At 33.6% G+C, this 20,383-nt stretch overlaps 1 protein-coding gene across 1 annotated transcript in view; it reads right to left on the bottom strand.

Annotated features, from left to right (window-relative positions):
* The window catches only part of prkcha (protein kinase C, eta, a), a 32,195-nt gene extending 18,868 nt beyond the window's left edge, over positions 1 to 13,327 (bottom strand). The window contains 7 exon segments of the mRNA NM_001123056.1: positions 170 to 303; positions 404 to 533; positions 987 to 1,069; positions 1,177 to 1,211; positions 2,484 to 2,637; positions 4,023 to 4,086; positions 12,819 to 13,327. Of these exon segments, the coding sequence (NP_001116528.1) occupies positions 170 to 303; positions 404 to 533; positions 987 to 1,069; positions 1,177 to 1,211; positions 2,484 to 2,637; positions 4,023 to 4,086; positions 12,819 to 13,169 (951 nt within the window). The 5' untranslated portion in view covers positions 13,170 to 13,327.
* Between the last annotated feature and the right edge of the window lie 7,056 nt (positions 13,328 to 20,383).

Below are 20,383 nucleotides of genomic sequence, written 5' to 3'. Positions count from 1 at the left end.
TTCTTTGTGAGGCAGTTAAAGAGTTAAACAGATCATATATATATATATATATATATATATATATATATATATATATATATATATATATATATATATATATATATATATATATATATATATTTATATACACTACACTTTCTAAAAGACTGTCCACATGTTATTAACGTACCACTGAGTTGCGTTTGGTCAGTCCTCCAGGCTGAAGGCCCATTTCTGCCAGTTTATTTGCCAGTTCAACATTGTTGATTCCACAGTTTGGTGCGACATTTCCTTTACAGCGTATATGGACATTCATTTTACAAACTACAGGCATAAAAAAGCAGAACACATGAAATAAGCATCACAAAACAGCTTGAATATGAACAATAAATATATTTATAGTGACAGAAAGAGAGAAGAGTACTTTTGCAGTGCAATCCTTGACGTACGATGCCCCACAGCAAAGAGCCGCAGTGGTCACAGAAGGTGGGAACTTTATAATTGTGGATGCTGAACTTGTGGGGAACGTTTATACTGAAACCCTGAGTTGTACTCTATAAAAATAATAATAATAATAATAATAATAATAATTACAAATGTATATAAAAAGAAATTAGTTAACTGACTAACTGGTTATATGTATTTATTAGATCACAGCCAGAGGTTATTTTACAAGCATATGATACAATAATTGTGCATCTGTGTTTCTGTTATTCTACAGGCAAAAGGCACTTCTAAAAATGTTTACAGATATTGGATATAATCAGGGGTGTCCAAACTTAGTTCTAGAGGGCAGGTGTCCTGCATATTTTATTTCCAACTGCAATTAAACACACATGGAACAGCCAATTAAGCTCTTTCTAGGTATACTAGCAACTTCAAAGAAGGTGTGGTAAAGGAAGTTGAAGCTAAACTATGTAAGACGCTGGCCTTCCAGGACCGAGTTTGTACACCCCTGGATATGATAAAAACATCGTGTGAAAATAGTGCAAGTAAGTTTGTGTTACCTGCTCCTTGGCAGGTTTTTTCATGCGTGGACAAACCGTGACCACAAGCTGATGGCATCGCTTGTGCACAACACAGGTGCAAACTAACCCATATGCAAACACACACAAAACACACAAACAGAGCTGATGCATTAAAACCAATTTAAAAAAAAATTTAATTCAGTAAAAGAGAGACAAAGTGTCTGCTTACCTTGACATTGGTAGCCCTGTTTTCCAAAAACACCCCTGGAATAAAAAAAAAACACAAAAAAAAAAAATCACATAAAAGGTTGTGCATTTAAAACAAATCCCCTACATAAGGCACTCTTATATAGTAAACTTTTTTATGCAATGTGCAAATTATATATTATGAATAAAAAAAGGCTGAATAGTTTGTTCTGATGTTTTCATTTATTTGCAGTTCTTTTATAAAGGAATGAAATCTACCTGACATTACACAGTGACTCAAATATTACAAATAACTCATCTGCAGGAATCTGCAACTACAGTTTGTTTTTGAAAAAGAAATAGCCATTATTCATAACATTACATGCATCACTTCATGTGCTTTATCAGTCAAACCACTGTAAACACCCAAAATCTTCACCAGCGCTGCAGTGTCTCTCTCCATGCAGCCACTTTCTCTGCGTTCTACACCTCAAATAACAAACTCACAAAAGATATGTGAACGTTTCATATTACTTAAATATGCTTATAACTCCAATATATGTGAAGACACTTGTCAGATTTTATTTTAGAGAGCTGGCATGAGGTTCAGCTGTGTGCTCTGTGTCATTTTATGTCTCATTTTTGCTTAAACTGATACGGCTAACAGCTACTCCGACTCACAGCATTTACACAGCACAAAAGCACATGCTTGTAGGAATGTAATGCTTTTCCTGGTGACATGGAGCTGATCCACAAATCACAGCAATTTTTTTTAGCTGACCAATCAGAGCCGCTTGAGGGCAGCCCTTTCGGAGAAACTAGGAAATATGTTAGTCGTTTTTATGTTAGCTGAGTAGCAGTGAATAATCAAAGTAAGACATATGGAACAATAATGCGATTTTTCTACAGGTGAAGCATGAGCACACATTGCTTTGCATGTTATAAACACAACCAAGCCTTACAAAATACACTCAGGACCACCCTTTTAATGTTACAAATGTTGTATGTTATACTGCCTGAATGCTTTACACTCTCTTGAAATGACTTTAAAACACATGCAAGTGATAAAGTTTTACTCTGTTATGGTTATACTTTGCAACGAAATCTCATGTATTCTCAATTGTTGATCAAATATAATCAAGCAAATCCTGCGATGCGACTATTGAGGACATACATTGCAATATCGATGCTGAAACAATATATTGTACAGCCCTAATATGAGTATGTATTTTTTGTTGTTGTTGATCATGGACTCATGATTATATCTTATGCATTTTTTCCACACACTTTTAGTCATGTTTTTATTTTCATGTAAAAAAGATGTGCATGAATGTGTTAAAAGTGCATTACCATATGAACTCTTTGCAGTGGAAACAGAATGTTGGTTGCTTTAAGAAAGTTGACATGAATTTGTGCCCGTTGACTTGGTGAATTTTTCTTCTGACTGCCTGTTGCCGTTTTCGATTAAACTCTTTGTAGGGGCGCGCGTTTCCTCCAGCATCCTCTAAACACAGAGATACGGAACAAGCTTTATTATTTCATGATGCATGACCATTCAGCATGTAGGCATTTCCTGTAATACTATTTTGACGGTGAGGGGGAAGAGCGCTAGATCATGAGCCCCCGTTCACTGCTCTTATTGAGTCTTGTCAATTCTTTGCAGGCTAAACCACAGGCCTTTAAAATAAGCTAGTTTCACAACCCTAGTGTTGGGGGTGTGAGATTCACACATAGAAACACTTCATGTCAAAGATGATCGGAGAGATGACTGTGTGAAGCTGGTTTTGTGCATCATAGTGGACCACTAACAAATGTTGGCATGTCTGGTAGTCTAGCATTTAATTAACTATTATCTCGACAGCAAAATAGGAATCCATTTTCTTCCATGACGACCTGGACAAAGAAATATTTTTGTTGAGATTTTGGTTATTAATTAGCCATGAATCAGATGATTTGGGTTTTTGATATGGCTAATAAGATATGATATGCCTTCTGTTCAAACAAAGCTAAACTGGCCACACTTTACAATAGGGTTTCATTAGTTAATGTATTTACTAACATAAACTAATACTGAAACTAATAATACTTGTACAACATTTATTATTTATAGATCAACATTTACTAATGCATTAGTAAAATCCAAATTCAAGCTTACTTTTATTAGTTTGATCTTATTTTGACTTTATTTCCATTAACTACCATGAGCAAATGTGAATGTATACTGTAATACATGCATTCTACATTGTTTGTTTATGTAAGTAAATACATTGACTGACATTAACTAATACAACCTTATTGTAAAGTGTCACGACCACAAGCGATCTAACCACTACATAATGCTGGAAAACATTCACATTTATACCACAATCCTGCCTCATAATGAACTATAGATCCAGTCATGCAACACACACAAACACACCTGCTCCAAGTCTCCACTGATTAGACACAGCTGTAGCTGCTCACGGACGGATTCACGGACTATATAGACAACACACACACACATACATTGTTGCTGAGTCTTGTATCCTGTGAGCGAACATTACAACGTGTTTTCCCTTGCCTTGTTTTCCATGTTTGACCTTGCTTTGTTTTGTTTTTCTACACTGTCCGCTGCCTGCCTTCTGACCATCTGCCTTTTATTTTTCGACTACGACTCTGGATTGGCTATCTGTTTGTTACTGTATTGACCACTGCTTGCCTGACCATCCTGATTAATAAAGACCTGCATAAGGATCCTCACTCCGTTGTCAAGCGTCACATTACATAAAGTGTTACCGCTAAACTGATGGTCATATCTTTGCTTTAAAAATAACACTTCACAAAAGACAAATTTGTGCCTAAAGACATTTAAAAAAAGGAAAGCTACAAGAAATTAAAGGAGGAACTTACCATCAATAAATGAGCCTGTGAGAGTAACCAGGATGTAAACCTTACCCTCAGGTTCAAGATCAACCTGCATCACAAAAACAAAAATGGACAAAAATGTATTTATTTCATTAGGTCTTACCTTATATATATATATATATATATATATATATATATATATATATATATATATATATATTACCTAATATAATAAATTTTAATATGTTATATGTTTCAATGACTTTGAAATAATACAACTGTATGATATTATATGTACAGACAAATAAAGAAGTTAAAGTGTGTTATTTACGCTTAGATTCTTTAAAGTGACTTTTCTCAATATTCATTGGCGATTGGTTTGTGACAGATCTGATGTGTTGTGCCTGCATTTAATGAGCAAGTATGGAGTTTCTATAGCATTCAGGGTTGTAGATTAGCAGAATAACCAAGTTACTCGCTTAAAATACATAATAAGAGTAATTGTATTTCATTTTAATAATAACATTTCAGATGAATAGTAATTCAAGTCAAAGTCAGCTTTATTGTCAATTCAACCAAATGTACAGGACATACAGAGAATTGAAATTGCGTCACTCTCAGGTGCCTAACATATAATATTAATACAAAAAGTCGAATTTTAAAAACAAATTACAATAAATAAAATTACACACAATAAAAAAATATATACAAGTAAAAAAAAATAAAAACTGTAAACAATAGTTTCAGCGATAGTTTCAACAATAACAATAATTATGAATAACACATTAAAACACATTTTAAATTCATTCATTTATTTTCCTTCGGCTTAGTCTCAATCAGAGACACAGAGAAATGAATCGGAAACTACTCCAGGATATGTTTTATGCAGGGGATGCCCTTCCAGCCGCAATACAGAACTGGCAACACCCATACACTATATCATTCACACACACTCATACGCCACAGCCAATTTAAATTCAATTCACCTATACTGCATGTCTTTGGATTGTGAGGGGAACCGAAGCACCCGGAAGAAACCCATGTAAACACAGGGAGAACATGCAAACTCCACACAGAAATCCCAACTGGCCCAGCCGGGACTCAAGCCATAGACCTTCCTCCTGTGAGGTGCAGTGCTAACCACTGAGCCATCATGCCGCCCCCACATTTTAAATTGCCAATGTGATTACTTTGAATTTTAATGTCAAATGTAATTCAAACAACGATGAACTGTACTGTAACTTGCCATTTATTCTGATTCTATCTCTTTTAAAAGCATGCATGCTGTTCAGTTCACACGCTGCAGATGGGCTGATTAGCAAGGAAAGTAAAAAAACACTTAAAAATTCAATTTTAAATTGCATTTTAAATTGCAATGTTGTTTACAATAACCATTATATTAGGAATACCAGAGACGTCAGTGGCATCCAAATAATAGTATTCCAACAATTTACAAATAAATTCTCACAAAATTATTTTGTGATCAACAGAAGCAAGAAAATCATACAGGTTTAGATCTAGAGTAGGGCGAGCACATGGGGAGACAATTATCAATTTTGTGTAAACTATTAAACCGACAACAAAAAGCTGAATTTGGTGTCACATTATCACATGCATCACAATGCATCTGAACTTAAAAAAAGTTGTGCTTTAGCACATCACAAAAACAGCAAGCCTGTGACCAGCTAGACAGTATTGTCAATATCAGCAGGTATCAGTAGTTTAGGTTCAAAAACGGAAACTAAATCTACAGTATGACTATATAGAAGTCGCAAACAAACCCTTGCTTTGCATTTTAAATTTATGAATGAAGATGACTGTTCTATTTCATGAAGCTCATGTTGTTATGAAATAGATATGCTAAATTGAAGAGTCAAACAAAGTTCTCTCAGGAAAAAAAAACACACTGCAAAAACAAAGATTGCCAGACAGTGAGCTTGATGTGGTGAGGGCCTTAATGTATGCTAATGCTACTGCTGCATAACCAAGCATACAAAAAAGACAGGAATAAAAAACAGATCCTGAACTGTGCTGGAGGACTAACCAATAATGAACCTTGTTAAATATAATTAAATGTTAAACAAGCTGCAGAAACAAATCACATTGCAATGTAGCAATGATGTGACTGTTTGCAGACTGCATGTCTGTACCATGTTATGTACCCTCTTTTATGTAAGAAATACAGAAGATATAAGTTTATATATTTCAGCGCGTTTTTATGATTTGACTATAATTGAACCTAGATTAATCTAATTTTCCAGATTTGTAATGCCAATCTTTTTTTAATTTTCATATTCAGGTAAACAAGCATGCACTGAAACCAATGACACATTCAACCAATCAGACAAATACTGTTTTGTTGTTCAAAAACACCTTTGGATCATTGAAAATGTCAGGCAGAACTGAAATATTAGAGCTAGACTTCAATTCATTGTAGAGGGGAAATGAGAAGAGTTTTACAAAAAGACAAACACAGAAATGGAAAAAGAGAGGAGGTAAATGGGGCTGTTTCTAGGCCTGTGGTAAGCTCTAATTTGTAGAAAACCAATTTTGTGGGCGTGTGAAGACCTGCTTATGATATAGAACTAAACATGTCAAATCCACTTTCATCTATATAAAAATGAATTAATTTTATATCTTATTTAAATGAGATCTTATGCCATTTATACAGCATTTCTACAGCATTTCTCCTTTTTTCACATTTTTTTAATCTGTAAAAGTAGCTTGCTTTATTAACTTCCAAGTGAGATCACTTGAATATTTTTTTTCACCAGAGACATACTTCCTTTTATTTGGTCAGAACTGAAAATAGAAATATATACTGCCTCTAACACAGAAAGTGAATCTTCAATGCAGCTTCCATTTTATAAACACTTTTGATGCTATATTCACTGACATGAAAAACAGCATAACAGAAACTGCTGGATTCCTAGAGGCAGTTACCATGTTGTGAAACGTATACACACAGTGTGTGTTTGTGTGTGTGTGTGTGTGTGTGGTGTTGTGAACTGCAAGTTTCTCTACATACCATCTGTCCCAAAAGCCTGAGGCTCAACAGAGACACAAGTACACACACACTCACAGAATAAGCGAAACTTGGCAGAGATCGCCCACAGCCTAGACAGGATGAAAGTGGAGTATCATTCATTAGCGGTTATGTGACCTGCAGCTGCAGAAGCAATAAAAATGAGAATGTATCTCTGAGGTCAACTGATAAACACGACTGTTTACATATTTGGGGTCGTTAAAAAAAAGTCTCTTCTGCCAACCAAGATTGCAATTTCAAGGAAAAATATACTAATATTTTGACAATATATATACAATTTCAAATATTTGATTTTTAAACATATTTTGAATAGCAATATAGTTTGCATCATTATTTTTGTATTCTTACTGAACTCAAAGTTTAAATGGCAGTGTACATTTATTTGTGTCAAACCTATTTTGACCTTTTTAGATATGATACAGGTGTCAGACTCATGTATAAACACATACAGTTATAAATGGAAAAATATGAGAGACAACTTGAAAATCAGTTTGCCGGATTTCCTGGAATTAGTAGATAGGGTTTTAATATGACATTTTTTATTTTATAAAGGTCTGATCACATTTCTTCTTAAATAATATTATTGTCAAATTACTTTTATTAGGTTAAAAATGTGATATAATATTTAGAGAAATATTGATTTCTTAAATCTTCTTAAGTAAACATCTGAAAACAAGATCTTTAATAGATAAAAAGCTATGACAAAGCACATGATAATTATTAATTTTAATAAAATGTCATGTTTCTTTTATTAATTTAAAATAATGTTTATTTGTTTAGCCATTTATCTAAGTTTAGCGATTTATATTCATTTCTGATAACATAATAAGTTTACACTTCAGAAGAGTAAAGAAATCGCAGTTTGTTGGAATAACTTGGAATTTCAATGGCAACCAACAAAAACCTTTGTTAATCTGACCATTTAAGATTCAAGTAAATATTTTTTTTTTGAAATGATGACTAATATTAAGACAAAAAATATAAACAATTTCAAATAATTGTCTTTTTATATATTTTTGAATAGCAATTTATTTTAAAATGTTAATCAAACCTTTGAAAATGAAAGTATTGTAAACAAAAAATAAAAGTATCTGCTGTTACTTATGGCCCGTTTGCATTTTTGCTGAAGTATTTTTGAATTCTTACTGAAGTCAAATTTTGAATGGCAGTTTACATTTATTTGTGTCAAACCTGTTTTGACCATCTTAAATATAATAGTGGTGTCCGGCACATATATAAACATACAGTTATAGAAGGGAAATTGAGAGACAACTTGAAGATCGGTTTAATTAGATATGGGTTTGAATAAAATGACATGTTTTTATTTTTAAAAAGTCTGACCACATTTCTTCCAATTTTAAAATAATAATATCAAATCACTTTTATTAGGTTAAAATGGGGTTTTAATATTTAGCAAAATATTCATTTCTTAACCCTTCTGAATGAAACATCTGAAAACATGATCTTTTACAGATAGATAGATAAACAGCTATGATAAAGCACATGATAATTATTATTTTTAATAAAATTACATTTTTCTTTTATTCAATTAAAATAAAAGATGCTTTTTTGCATGTATAACAAAAATGCTGTTTTAGCCATTTTTTTTTTCTGATAACATAATAGGTTTGGACTTCAGAAGAGTAAAGAAATCTCAATCTGTTGGAATAACTTGGACTTCCAGTGACAAAAACCTTTGTTAATCTGAGCATTTAAGATCCAAGTAAATGTTTTTATTTGAAATTTTGAATAATTTGTTTATATATTTAATAAATATTATAATAATAAATAATAACAATTTATAATAAATATTACCATTTATGTCTCAGTGGTGTAAAGTAAATAATTACAAATACTCAAATTATTGTAATTGAGTAGTTTTTTCTCAAAAATTGCCATTTACTAATTAGTTTTAAAAATGTGTATTTTTACTTTCCCTTGAGTATATTTTTAGTGCTGTATCGGTACTTTTATTTCTACTATATGCCTTCAACCTGTAATCACTATTTTATTTTTCTGGTCTAAGCAATAATAAATTAAAGTAGTTGTGAAGGCAAAAGGGGTCCAACCTGGTACCTAATAAAGTGGCCACATACATAAATATATACATACATACATACAACTATATGTATATATGTATGTGTGTGTATATATATATATATATATATATATATATATATATATATATATATATATATATATATATATATATATATATATATATATATATATATATGCAAATGCTTTCAGAGAAAAGAGAAGCAATAGTAACAATAAGGTTACATGAAGACTTTCACCACTTCTGCTAAGCAAGGACAAGCAAGTGGTGTTGAGCGTGCATGTTTGGCCTGGTCACTGAAATGCTGACAAGTTATTTTCTATGTTATAATTTTTTTTACAGTTACCATGTCCTTAAAAAGCACTGGAGCAATGTTAAGTTAACATGCTTGCATGCAAGACGTGTAGACAAACAAGCACTGAGGTGTTTTAACCACAGAAGATGCTAAAACCACAGAGCACGAGGTTTCAGCTGGTCTGAGCTGCTGCAACCAAAGTACTGTAAGACTAAGAACTCCATTCCAAACAGTGCATTTGAGCCTTGACTTCCTTTTAATAACCACTGAACAGCATCGCTCCATCTGTGCTCAGAGCTGCAGTCAAAGGTCAGATGCATTGTCGGACATGGGCGTTAGTGTGAAGCCACTTTTGATGGTGTGAGATGATAACACTCAAAACCTTACTGCGCTTCTGCTGTTCACAGAGTGGGGAAAACACACACAGCAGCACAAAACAAAAGACGCTAAACAAAAAAGCACAAGCAAGCAGATGCAATCAAACAGAGTGGAACAAATAAAACAACAAAATGCAGTGCAGTAGGGCATGAAACATAAAGGAACGAAATCAAATGAAACACAATGCACTGCGTAAGGTTCAGGAGAAACCAAGAAGTGCTGAATATAATACTGTCAGTGTAAATGAAGTAGGAAATGTTCAAATGAGCTGAAATCACTATTATATGTGACCTACCACCAATCTAAACCAGCAGATTCTCACTTCATTTAATGCATAACATACATTTTCTTATTAATGCATATTAAAAAAATTATATAAATGCTGAATATTGCATAAAAACAAACGCTGCAAAATTTGTCTTCAAAAAAAGTTGTGTGTGAACTAGTTTCTTAGCCAATGTTTGTTGCAGATTTAAAATGTGAACCATTTTACATCATTCTTTTACAGCACTCCTTGTTACTTACACTGAAATAAATAATACACTGAGTGCAATAAAACCGACTTTAATTCATGAAATGTGTAAATATATGTTTTTATTCATTTGTATAAAATTAAATAGATGTTGCATGTGCTGCATGAGAACCAGTAATAAAAAAGGCATAAAAAGTACATGTAAATTTGATTAACTCAATTGTCAGCATTAAATTTAACAGTTTAAGAAAAAGTAAGTAAAAGTAAAATAAGTAAAGAAGCATTCTATTTATTCATAATATTAGAGTAGAACAATAACTAATATATAAACCTTAACATAGTTAAGGCTGATTATATATACACTGTAAAACCCAAAAAGTTAAACCATTTGAGGAAACCGATAGGGTATATGCCGAGCTAGTGTTTCTTCCCATACTAATAAACTTCCGGTGAACTGTTAATGTGACTTTTTCCATTTTATACGGATCCTTTTACAGCATTGATATTGTAATATAATGTAATAAAAGTACAATCAGTTAAATACACTTTGGCATTCACTTAGTTGCTCAAGCGTAAAATGAGAAAAAAGCCATTTACTTGCACGTGCCTGTTAGGATCGACAGGGTAGCACAGAAGCTCCATTGTATATACTGGGGTAAAATAAATGATCATATTTTAAAGACATGGCGGGGAAAATGTAATTTAATGCAGTGCTTCTTGTATAATCTGAGACCCACTTTATATCAGATATAACGCAGCCAGTGGAGATCGCTGATTTTTAAAGAAAACAGACCTTAAACGCGCCGATTTTGCTATGACATCCAGTTCACTGGAAACGCTTAACCCAGATAAATGACAAATTAAAAGTCCTTTAGCATAGCATACCTCCGCATATACCCTATTGCAACCAACCATTTAAGTCCAAAAACTAATCCTAATGAGTACTGTGAACTTAAACTATATGAGTGAATCAAGTAATCTGAGCACTGTAAAACCCACCAAATGAAAAGAACACAAAACAACTGAGTACAAACTCGATAAGTTAAGGCAACTCAAACCATTTGAGCTAAAAAAACTGATCTCTATGAGTGCTTTGAACTTCCTCCATTTAAGTTAAAGTAATGAGGTATTTATTAACTTGTTACCTTCAACTGAGTTAAAACTCATTTCAAATGAGTAGAATTAACTTTCAAACTTAATTTTGAGTTAACTACACTCATTTCATTGGATTACATTGACTGCTGGGTTAACAGTGTATGTTTTCTCTATTATATTTATGGCAGATTAAAATTTAATTTTAAACTTCATCGAAACTTGAAATTTGATGCATGGTCATGGTGAATGTGACATTTTAAGCAGTAATAATGACAATTTTTTTCATCTAAAACCATTTTAAACTCATTAATATAATACATTAAAAACGTTTCTAAACTACCAATTTAATTTACGTTTTAATGTACAAAAAAAGTACATTTTTACATTTTTTTTACTTGCACTACAAGAGACCTTGCACACTTTTCAAACTTAATTCACAGCATGCAAATATTAGAATCAAAGATTGATAAAAGCATCAAAATCAGCTACAGTTGATGACGAAATATTACACTACTTACTTTTCCATATTTAGTGATTTAATGTGCTGACAGTTTATGATCCTAAACTTTTTATTTTGTTATTTTATTTTTGGAGATGTATGTGTGTACCTACTGTGTGAAAAAATAACATACAAGCAATTCCAGCGTAATGGATGTGACATTTGTAGTAAAAACTCAACTCATAAATTCACAGAGAGCGTAAATGTTAACATTATATTGAAACATGTTTATATTTTCCAAAACAACAAAACACAATTCATGGGATCAGTAAAATATCAATCTGCAAACATTTTTATATTGGAAATGAGGAAAATAAACATGCGTTGTGGATGTGACCAAAAAGTATGCAAGTTTACAGTGTTCAAAATACTTTGCAGAAATTCTGTGAATTAAACTCCACAACCCAACTGAAACAACGTGAATCAACAGGATAGAAGTGGATAAGAGTGGGAACTCTATAAAACCAAAAATAGTGATTCTATTTTACTTGACATTTTTGCATTTATGAGGAAAAAGCTTGGTTATGGATGTGACGTCTCTCCGCTGCGTATGTGACTTTGGTAAATTAAATATAATTGTTTGAAAACACTGACAGAGACATTTTTGAGTATTTTTACAGTATAAGCCTACGGATACAACGTAGAAAGGTTTCACTATTTTGGTAATAAGTTATTTTTTTCATAGGAAGGTTGACATTTGTATGAAACTGCTCAAACTTTAAATATTTGTAAGATGTGTATATTTAGCATTAATAATTAAACTCTGCCACTTTTCTGCAAAACTCAAATCTGACGCCAATTGTATAACGTCTTCATGTGAACATTCTCACGAGTCTCCTATTCTGCATATGGGACAATAACTCTATTCATAGATGCTCACTCACGTCTGTCCCATCAAAACAAACATCATGTTTATTCTGCACTTGTCTAAATATTCAAAATGATGTCAACATTATGCACGTTATAAAATAGAAGAAACTCTTTATTCTTTGCTCACCCATCCTTCAAAAGACTCCTCTCTGCTGTTGGTCTTCATCAGATCGTCAAACTGGATAGTACAGTTGGCCACAAAGTCATCGTAACCGATCGGTGCGTCATGAAAAACGGCGAGCTCCACTTGCTTACCGTTGTTTACGTTAACGGAGAACTCCTCGTTATAAGTGGGCATGTTGGTTTTCAGCTTGGTGTGCGTCTGTCCGATCTTATACTCGTCCACTTTCACGACTATGTAGGGGTCTAGTGTTTGGGTCGCCTTGTTGAACATCACGGCGTGGCGCATGGAGGTGGTCGTGGGCTTCAGGTCCACCGCTTCACCGATACGCAACTTCAGATATCCGTTAAACTTCATGATGCCTTCTGAGCAAAATACACGTCTGAAAGACTTAAACGCTGGACGCTGTATTACTCACACGGGGACATGGGGAACCGTAAATGGGCAAACGCACGGCAGTTAGAAGCGTCTGCATCTGAAACGCGCTGCTGAAAACACCTGCTTTGCGGAAGAACTGAAGTGAGAGGGCAGAAAGGGGAAGTGAAGGAGTTTTTCTGTCGCCTGAACGCCTGAATGAACGCGTCTTCCTCGATAAATGCAGGAACAACAATGTTTCTCGCTCTGTCATTAAACCTTCCTGTTATATCCGTAATGTGAGATAACAGTAGATGGACTTTGCTGAGTACTTTTCTCGACTCTCCCACAGCCCGTCCAAGTGGACTTAAATTCAGACAGGGCACTTTTGATGGGTCAGTTTGAGATGGACCGATAGTAAAAAATGTCCAAATGCGTTTCTTTATAGAAACAAAGACAAGAGCGCACCATCTTTGATGTACCTGCTGCACGTGAAAATGGGTTGGAAAAACAAAACACACCTGATTTATTTTGAGTAGGGAAACAGCGTCATCTGTTGGCAGACATTTGAGTGCGCCTATTGTTTCGTTAATTTTATTAAATAAAATTAAAATTGATGAATGCAATTTTGCTAAGACAGTTTTGTAAATTAAGTATGCATAAAATATGGGGTTAAAAAATTATATATATATATATATATATATACACACACAGTTGAAGTCAGAATTATTAGCCCCCCTGAATTTTTAGACCGCTTAATTGCCCCCCCCCCCCCCCCCAATTTCTGTTTAACGGAGAGCAAATTTTTTGAACACATTTCTAAACATAATAGTTTTAATAACTCATCTCTAATAACGAATTTATTTTATCTTTGCCATGATGACTGTAAATAATATTTTACTAGATATTTTTGCCATGATGACAGTAAATAATATTTTACTAGATATTTTTCAAGACACTTCTATACAGCTTAAAGTGACATTTAAAGGCTTAACTGGGTTAATTAAGTTACCTAGGCAGGTAAGGGTAAATAGGCAAGTTATTGTATAAAAGTGGTTTGTTCTGTAGATTATCGACAAAAAATATAGGTTAAAGGGGCTAATATTTTTGCCCCTAAAATTGTTTAAAAAATTAAAAACTGCTTTTATTATAGCCGAAATAAAACAATTAAGACTTTCTCCAGAAGAAAAAATATTATCAGACATACTGTGAAAATTTCCTTGCTCTGTTAAACATCATTTAGAAAATATTTTAAAAAGAAGAAAAAAATTTGAAGGGGGCTAATAATTCTGACTTTAACTATATATATATATATATATATATATATATATATATATATATATATATATATATATATATATATATATATACTGTATAGGACTGTTTAAATTATATCTAATACTAATAGTATATACGTCGTTGATAAAAAAAAATGCCATTTATATAACAATTAAAATTAGGCAAAAACAATAAAACAAATAGGCCTACACAAATGTATACGATGTTCTTTATAAGTAGTACATTAAAGGCGATTTTCTCACTGCTTGAAAAACACCCGTAATACGTGTATACGGAAAAAATCTGTTAAAATATACAGTCATTTTACTGTTATTTTACAGATTTTTTTTTTACAGTGTGGGCTTATTTAGATTTTAGTTTTTTAACTCTCGTATTCTAGATTTTCAAATAGTTAACTCGACCAAATAATGTCCTATCCTAACAGAATATACAAAAATATAAGTCTTGTTTGTTTAGCTTTCGGGTGATGTATAAATTACAATAGAAAATGTACTTTTAAATGTTTGTAGACCAGAGACACGTAGGCCTAAAATTACAGCTGGTTACTTTAAAACGGCGAACGTACATTATTATCTATCGTCTAGGCTACATCCGCTACTTTATTTCCAATATTGTCAAAAATGGAGTTTCTGCTGGTTTGGTGATGATGATGCAGTGATGCTGAGTTGGTGATTCGGGTGTAGTATGATTACCGGCCAGCAGGAGACGCTCCAGCTTAACATTCCCACAGCTTCAATTCTTCATCCATCAGACCCATGTGCAGTTTTTTATGGAGTCGCCTTCTGACCTTGTTGCTCTCACCTTCTCTTGAGTGTTGTGTTGTATGAAACAGTGTTAAACGTGTATTCTGCGTTGGATCAGCATTGAATTAATGGTCTTGTGGTTTAGTCTCCTCTCGGGTCTTCATTACAGGACTGGCCTCTTCACCTGCAGCTCGGTCTGGGAGTTGAAACTCAGGCCATCGAGGAGAGAAGAGCACAACTGTTCTACCTACTGAACTTTGACTGAAATCAGGCAGTGTGTGAGCTAGTGTCTGTTGTTCACAACTCATTTCTGCATGTGTGCATTGAAATAGGTAGCACAATCACTTTTCAGCAAGAAGGTGGTTGGTTCAAGCCCAGGCTGGGCCAGTTGGCATTTCTGTGTGGAGTGTGCATATTCTCCCCGTGTTCGCGTGGGTTTCCTCCGGGTGCTCCGGTTTGCACCGCGAGAAGTCCAAAAACATCCAGTATAAGTGTATTGGGTAGGCTAAAATTGGCCATAGTGGATGGGTGTGAATGAGTGTGTATGGATGTTTCCCAGTGATGGGTTGCAGTTGAATGGGCATCCCCTGCGTAAAACATATGCTGGATAAGTTGGCTGTTCATTCCACTGTGACGATCCCAGATTAATAAAGGGACTAAGTCGAAAAGATAATTAATGAATGATTTATCTTATTTTCTATAATGTATAAAAAATATAACATGATATAGTTTTAGTTTGGAGGATACATTCATTTATACATACAAACATGATGGATGAATAGATAATTTTCTAAAATTTTAAACATTATTAAAAACTATATTTGTATCTCAAACACTAATTTATAATATAATGTAACATAATATAACATAATATTTTAAAACATATGCTGGATAAGTTGGCGCATTTACGCTGAGGCGACCCCCGAGATTAGTAGAGACTAAGCCGGAAAGAAACTGAATGAATAACATAATAAACATTAATATAACAATATAATATAACATAGTCTAATATAATAACATAATATACAATAAAATAATATAGGTCACACTTTACAATAAGGTTCATTAATTAATGTTAATTAATGCATTTACTAACATGAACAAACAATGAACAATACATCTACTACTGTATTTGTTCATGTTAGTTAACGTTAGTTAATGAAAATACAGTAGTTCATTGTTAGTTCATGTTAACTCATGGTGCATTAACTAATGTTAACAAGCATGGACTTGGATGTTAATAATGCATTAGTAAATGTTCAATTATGATTAATAAATGCTGTACATGTGTTGTTCATGATTAGTTCATGTTAGTAAATGCATTAACTAATGAACCTTATTGTAAAGTGTTACCATAATATAATATGATAAAATGTGCAAGCTCTGTTACTGACCATATCGGACCAAACATTGACAAACCCAGCAAATCCTCTAGGTTTTGTTCAGCTCCCACATACAGCACAATCTAACACACAGCAAGAATTAGAATTGATTCCTGCATCTCTCGTTTACGCACACACACACTACTATGCTCACACTTATTGAACTGTTGCTATGAATGTCAGACCATAAGACTTGTGGAGATGTGGGTGAGAAGGTATTTATGGGTGAAAGGCCAAAGTGTGTGTGTGTGTGTGTGTGTGTGTGTGTGGCTGGTATTATTCGTGCTTGGGAATGGCAACAGCTGCAGCAGGAAAGCGTAAAAAAGAAAAATCTGAGAAAGAGAGAGAGAGAGAGAAAGTGAATGATGGAATGAGTGTCGAGTTGAAAAAGAGTGACAGGGAGAGCGAACAGAGAGGACAGAACAGAAGTGTTTTAAAGCAGAGGGGAAAGTGTGTGACACAGGGCAGGGTACGACTGTGAATGTGTGTGTGAAATGAACTCCAGATGTGATGTGGTCTCAGCTCAGACCAGGCGTCAGAGCAAAATTAGAGTTTTTTAGCCCAAAGTGTATTCAGTTCTTGTCCATGTTAAGGTTAGGGTTAGTGTGTGCGCACAGTAAAAAGTGTATACTTCACTTGATAGCATGCAGGAGACATGCTCAGTAGAGCGATTAATTCCTTGTCCAGTGTCTGTTTTTCTTCTTTGCAAAAAGATCTCTTTGTGCGCAATTAAAATACACTTATGGAAATCATTCAGTCCTCTGACACATGTACTTATCAATTTTGTTTACTGTCTTAGTCATCTTCAATACACTGTAAAAAAAAAATTGCTGATTCGATTTAAAATTAAGGCAGTAAACTTCAGGACATTTTTGAGTTGACTCAACTTTCAACCCAGTTACTGCACTTGACTTGATTTATGTTGAGTAAACTGAACAATGTCCTGAAGTTTGTTGCCTTAAAATTTTAAGTTGAGTAAACCTTTTTTTTTTTTTACAGTGTAGTTTGTCATTTTCTAGTTTTTCACTTGATTTCTTTCCTGACAAACAGTGTTGTTATTCACCTGATGGCCAAGTTCAATTCAATTCACGTTCATTTCTATAGCACTTTTGTAAGGCAGATTGTGTCAAAGCAGCTTAACGTAGAAATTCTAGTAAATTGAAACTGCCAGTCCAGTTTTCAGAGTTTAGGTTCAGTTTAGTTGAAAAGTTCAAGTTGTAATAACTATTTCTTTTGGACACATATATCCAGAGCTGCACACACGTCTATTGTTTTGTCATCATGAGTAGTTTGTTGTTATTCTGTCTTCTTGGTTTCTTCTCTGAATGAGAAACAGGAGTCCAATTCTGTATTCAAACTGTGTGGACAAATAGTGCAAAAACAAGACATGCATGTAAATGTATCTACTGTATTGAGATGCATTCGAAACAGTAGTAAATTAAGGTTTTAAGTATTAAACTATTTTAGTATACAACATTAATAAGATTTTAATTAAGATTTAATTCATATTAGTAGATTTTTTTATTTATTTGATATTATTATCTTTCATGTATACTTTATTAAAAAGTTTTTAAATCTCTGTTATGCTGATAATACACAGCAATTTTTTGGGCAATGTGGCCGAGATATTTTTCAAAGCGATGTTGCTTGGCTATCTTTTTCTATGAATAATGGTCAACAGTATTGTATCTGTAGCCCATTGCCCTTAGTGACCACGTTTCTCACCCAGTTGCCCATTTATGGCATCATTTTCCAAAGTTGCCCTGTGTATGATCAGCATTAGGGTTTTAAAATAATTTTTCTTAAAATAGGCTTCAATTTAACTGATGTGAAGTCACCAAAATGACAGCGTTCTAACACGTTTCTATCTGAATATAATAATAAATGACAACTGACACTGAATATTATTAAATACATAATGAAGCAAGACTACTGTAAATATAGAAGCAGAAATTAATGCAGAGAAGAGCAATTTCCAGTAAAATATCTTCACTATAGTCTATGCCGCCTTTATTTCCATCATCATGTGTGTATTTCAATGTTATTGAGTGGCAGTTATGGATGTTAGATTGTAGGATATGACAGCACCTGGAACACACTACAAAGTTTAAAGGTAGTGTCTCACTTTCATTTTTGAAAATAGTATAAATATAAAGGGAAAATAATGGACAGTATAGTTTTTCTTTATATTGATAAAAATATAAAGTGATAGTTTTCATAGAAAATAGTTGTCAATAATTGATATGGTGGCTCAGTGGTTAGTACTATTGCCTCAAAGCAAGAAGGTCACTTGTTCAAGTTCCGAATTTGCTCTGGTTTCCCCCACAGTTCAAACACATGCACTATCAGTGAATTGGGTAAGCAACATTTGCTGTATTGTCTGAGTTACACGTGTAAATGTGTGAGATTATGGATGTGTCCCAGTGCTAGGTAGGTTGTGGCTGGAAGGGAATCCATGGTGTAACATGTAAGCTGGAATAGTTGGTGGTTCATTCCACTGAGGCAATATCTGATAAATAAGGGACTAAGCCAAAAGAAGGAATGATTGATTGATATCTCTATTACTCACCCCTTGGAGAAGAGGTATCCTCAACTGAACAGAGCTGGACACTTTTTAAAGGAAAATCTCAAGACATGATTAGAAGGAAAGAAGGTGCAATTACACAGCTAAAATACACAGACATCTTAAAAAAACAAGCAAATTACCTGCTGAGAGACTATTGACAGTCTGTGTAGTTGATGGTTGAGCTCCAGAAAACTTCAGGACAACATGATTCCAAAATTGAACTGCTATTTTGTATAAATCACCATCTTTTTTTTTTTTTTTTTTTTTAGAACAATCTGGATTATTGTGAAACATGAACGATCACAGTATATCATTTATATTTTAAGAGCAAAAAAAAGAAGAGAAAAGTCTTCGAGAATACAAAATGTCACTACAGTGTCCAAGTGCATGACTGCGTGTTTGTGTCTTCCTAACAGAGTCTTCAGGATGATTTACTGAGCGTCTGTGACACAGGGAGCACGGTTACTGATAGAGCATGAAAATCAATTCTGGAGGAAGGAGAAGAACAGAGATGCAGAAAAAAGTCCAGGGGAGAAAAAAAGCAGATGTCAGCATGAAAGGGCCAATTGGCATGAAAAGAAATCAGACAGACATACAGCAAAATCACCTTGTGTAGGCAGCGCTTAACAGTCTGCAGATGTTTCTGCTGGTGTGTGAATATGAACTGAGGTCTGAAGGTAAAGCGATCACTGCAGGGCTGAATTGAGCCTATAGCTAAAATCAGACATAATACTAGCCAGATACCCAAGAGCTGTGGAGATCATTTTCCCTATTCACTGAAAGCTAGCATGAAATAGTGTTTTAAGGCATTTTATTTCGACGAGTTTACTCAAAAGGTCCAAGAATGGTTTGCGTTTGATTCACACTCGTAATAGATTTTAAATCCAAATATCATACATTATTATTGGTTATACTATATGGTCCCATTTTATTAATCAAAAAGCATTACAACTAAATATTAACTAAACCTTGTTATTTTCATTAGTGAGGTTAATTAGGTTAGTAGTAGATAATCTACTAACAATGACCACTAATCTGCATGTATTTACTTCAAAAGAATGTTGTGACCAGTGTTGGGGAAAGTTACTTTAGAAAGTATTGCATCACAATATTGAGTTACTCCCCTAAAAAGTGACTAGTTGCATTACTTAGTAAATTTTTATGGTAATTAATGCGTTACGAAACTTTTAAGTTATTTTTTCTGACCTGGCTGTACTTGATCTTTTT

Source organism: Danio rerio, chromosome 13 (genome assembly GCF_052040795.2).
Source record: "Danio rerio strain M-AB ecotype USA chromosome 13, GRCz13ab, whole genome shotgun sequence".
Lineage (NCBI taxonomy): Eukaryota > Metazoa > Chordata > Actinopteri > Cypriniformes > Danionidae > Danio > Danio rerio.
The sequence above is the reverse complement of the archived record's forward strand: the minus strand, read 5'-3'. Positions and strand labels throughout refer to the sequence as shown.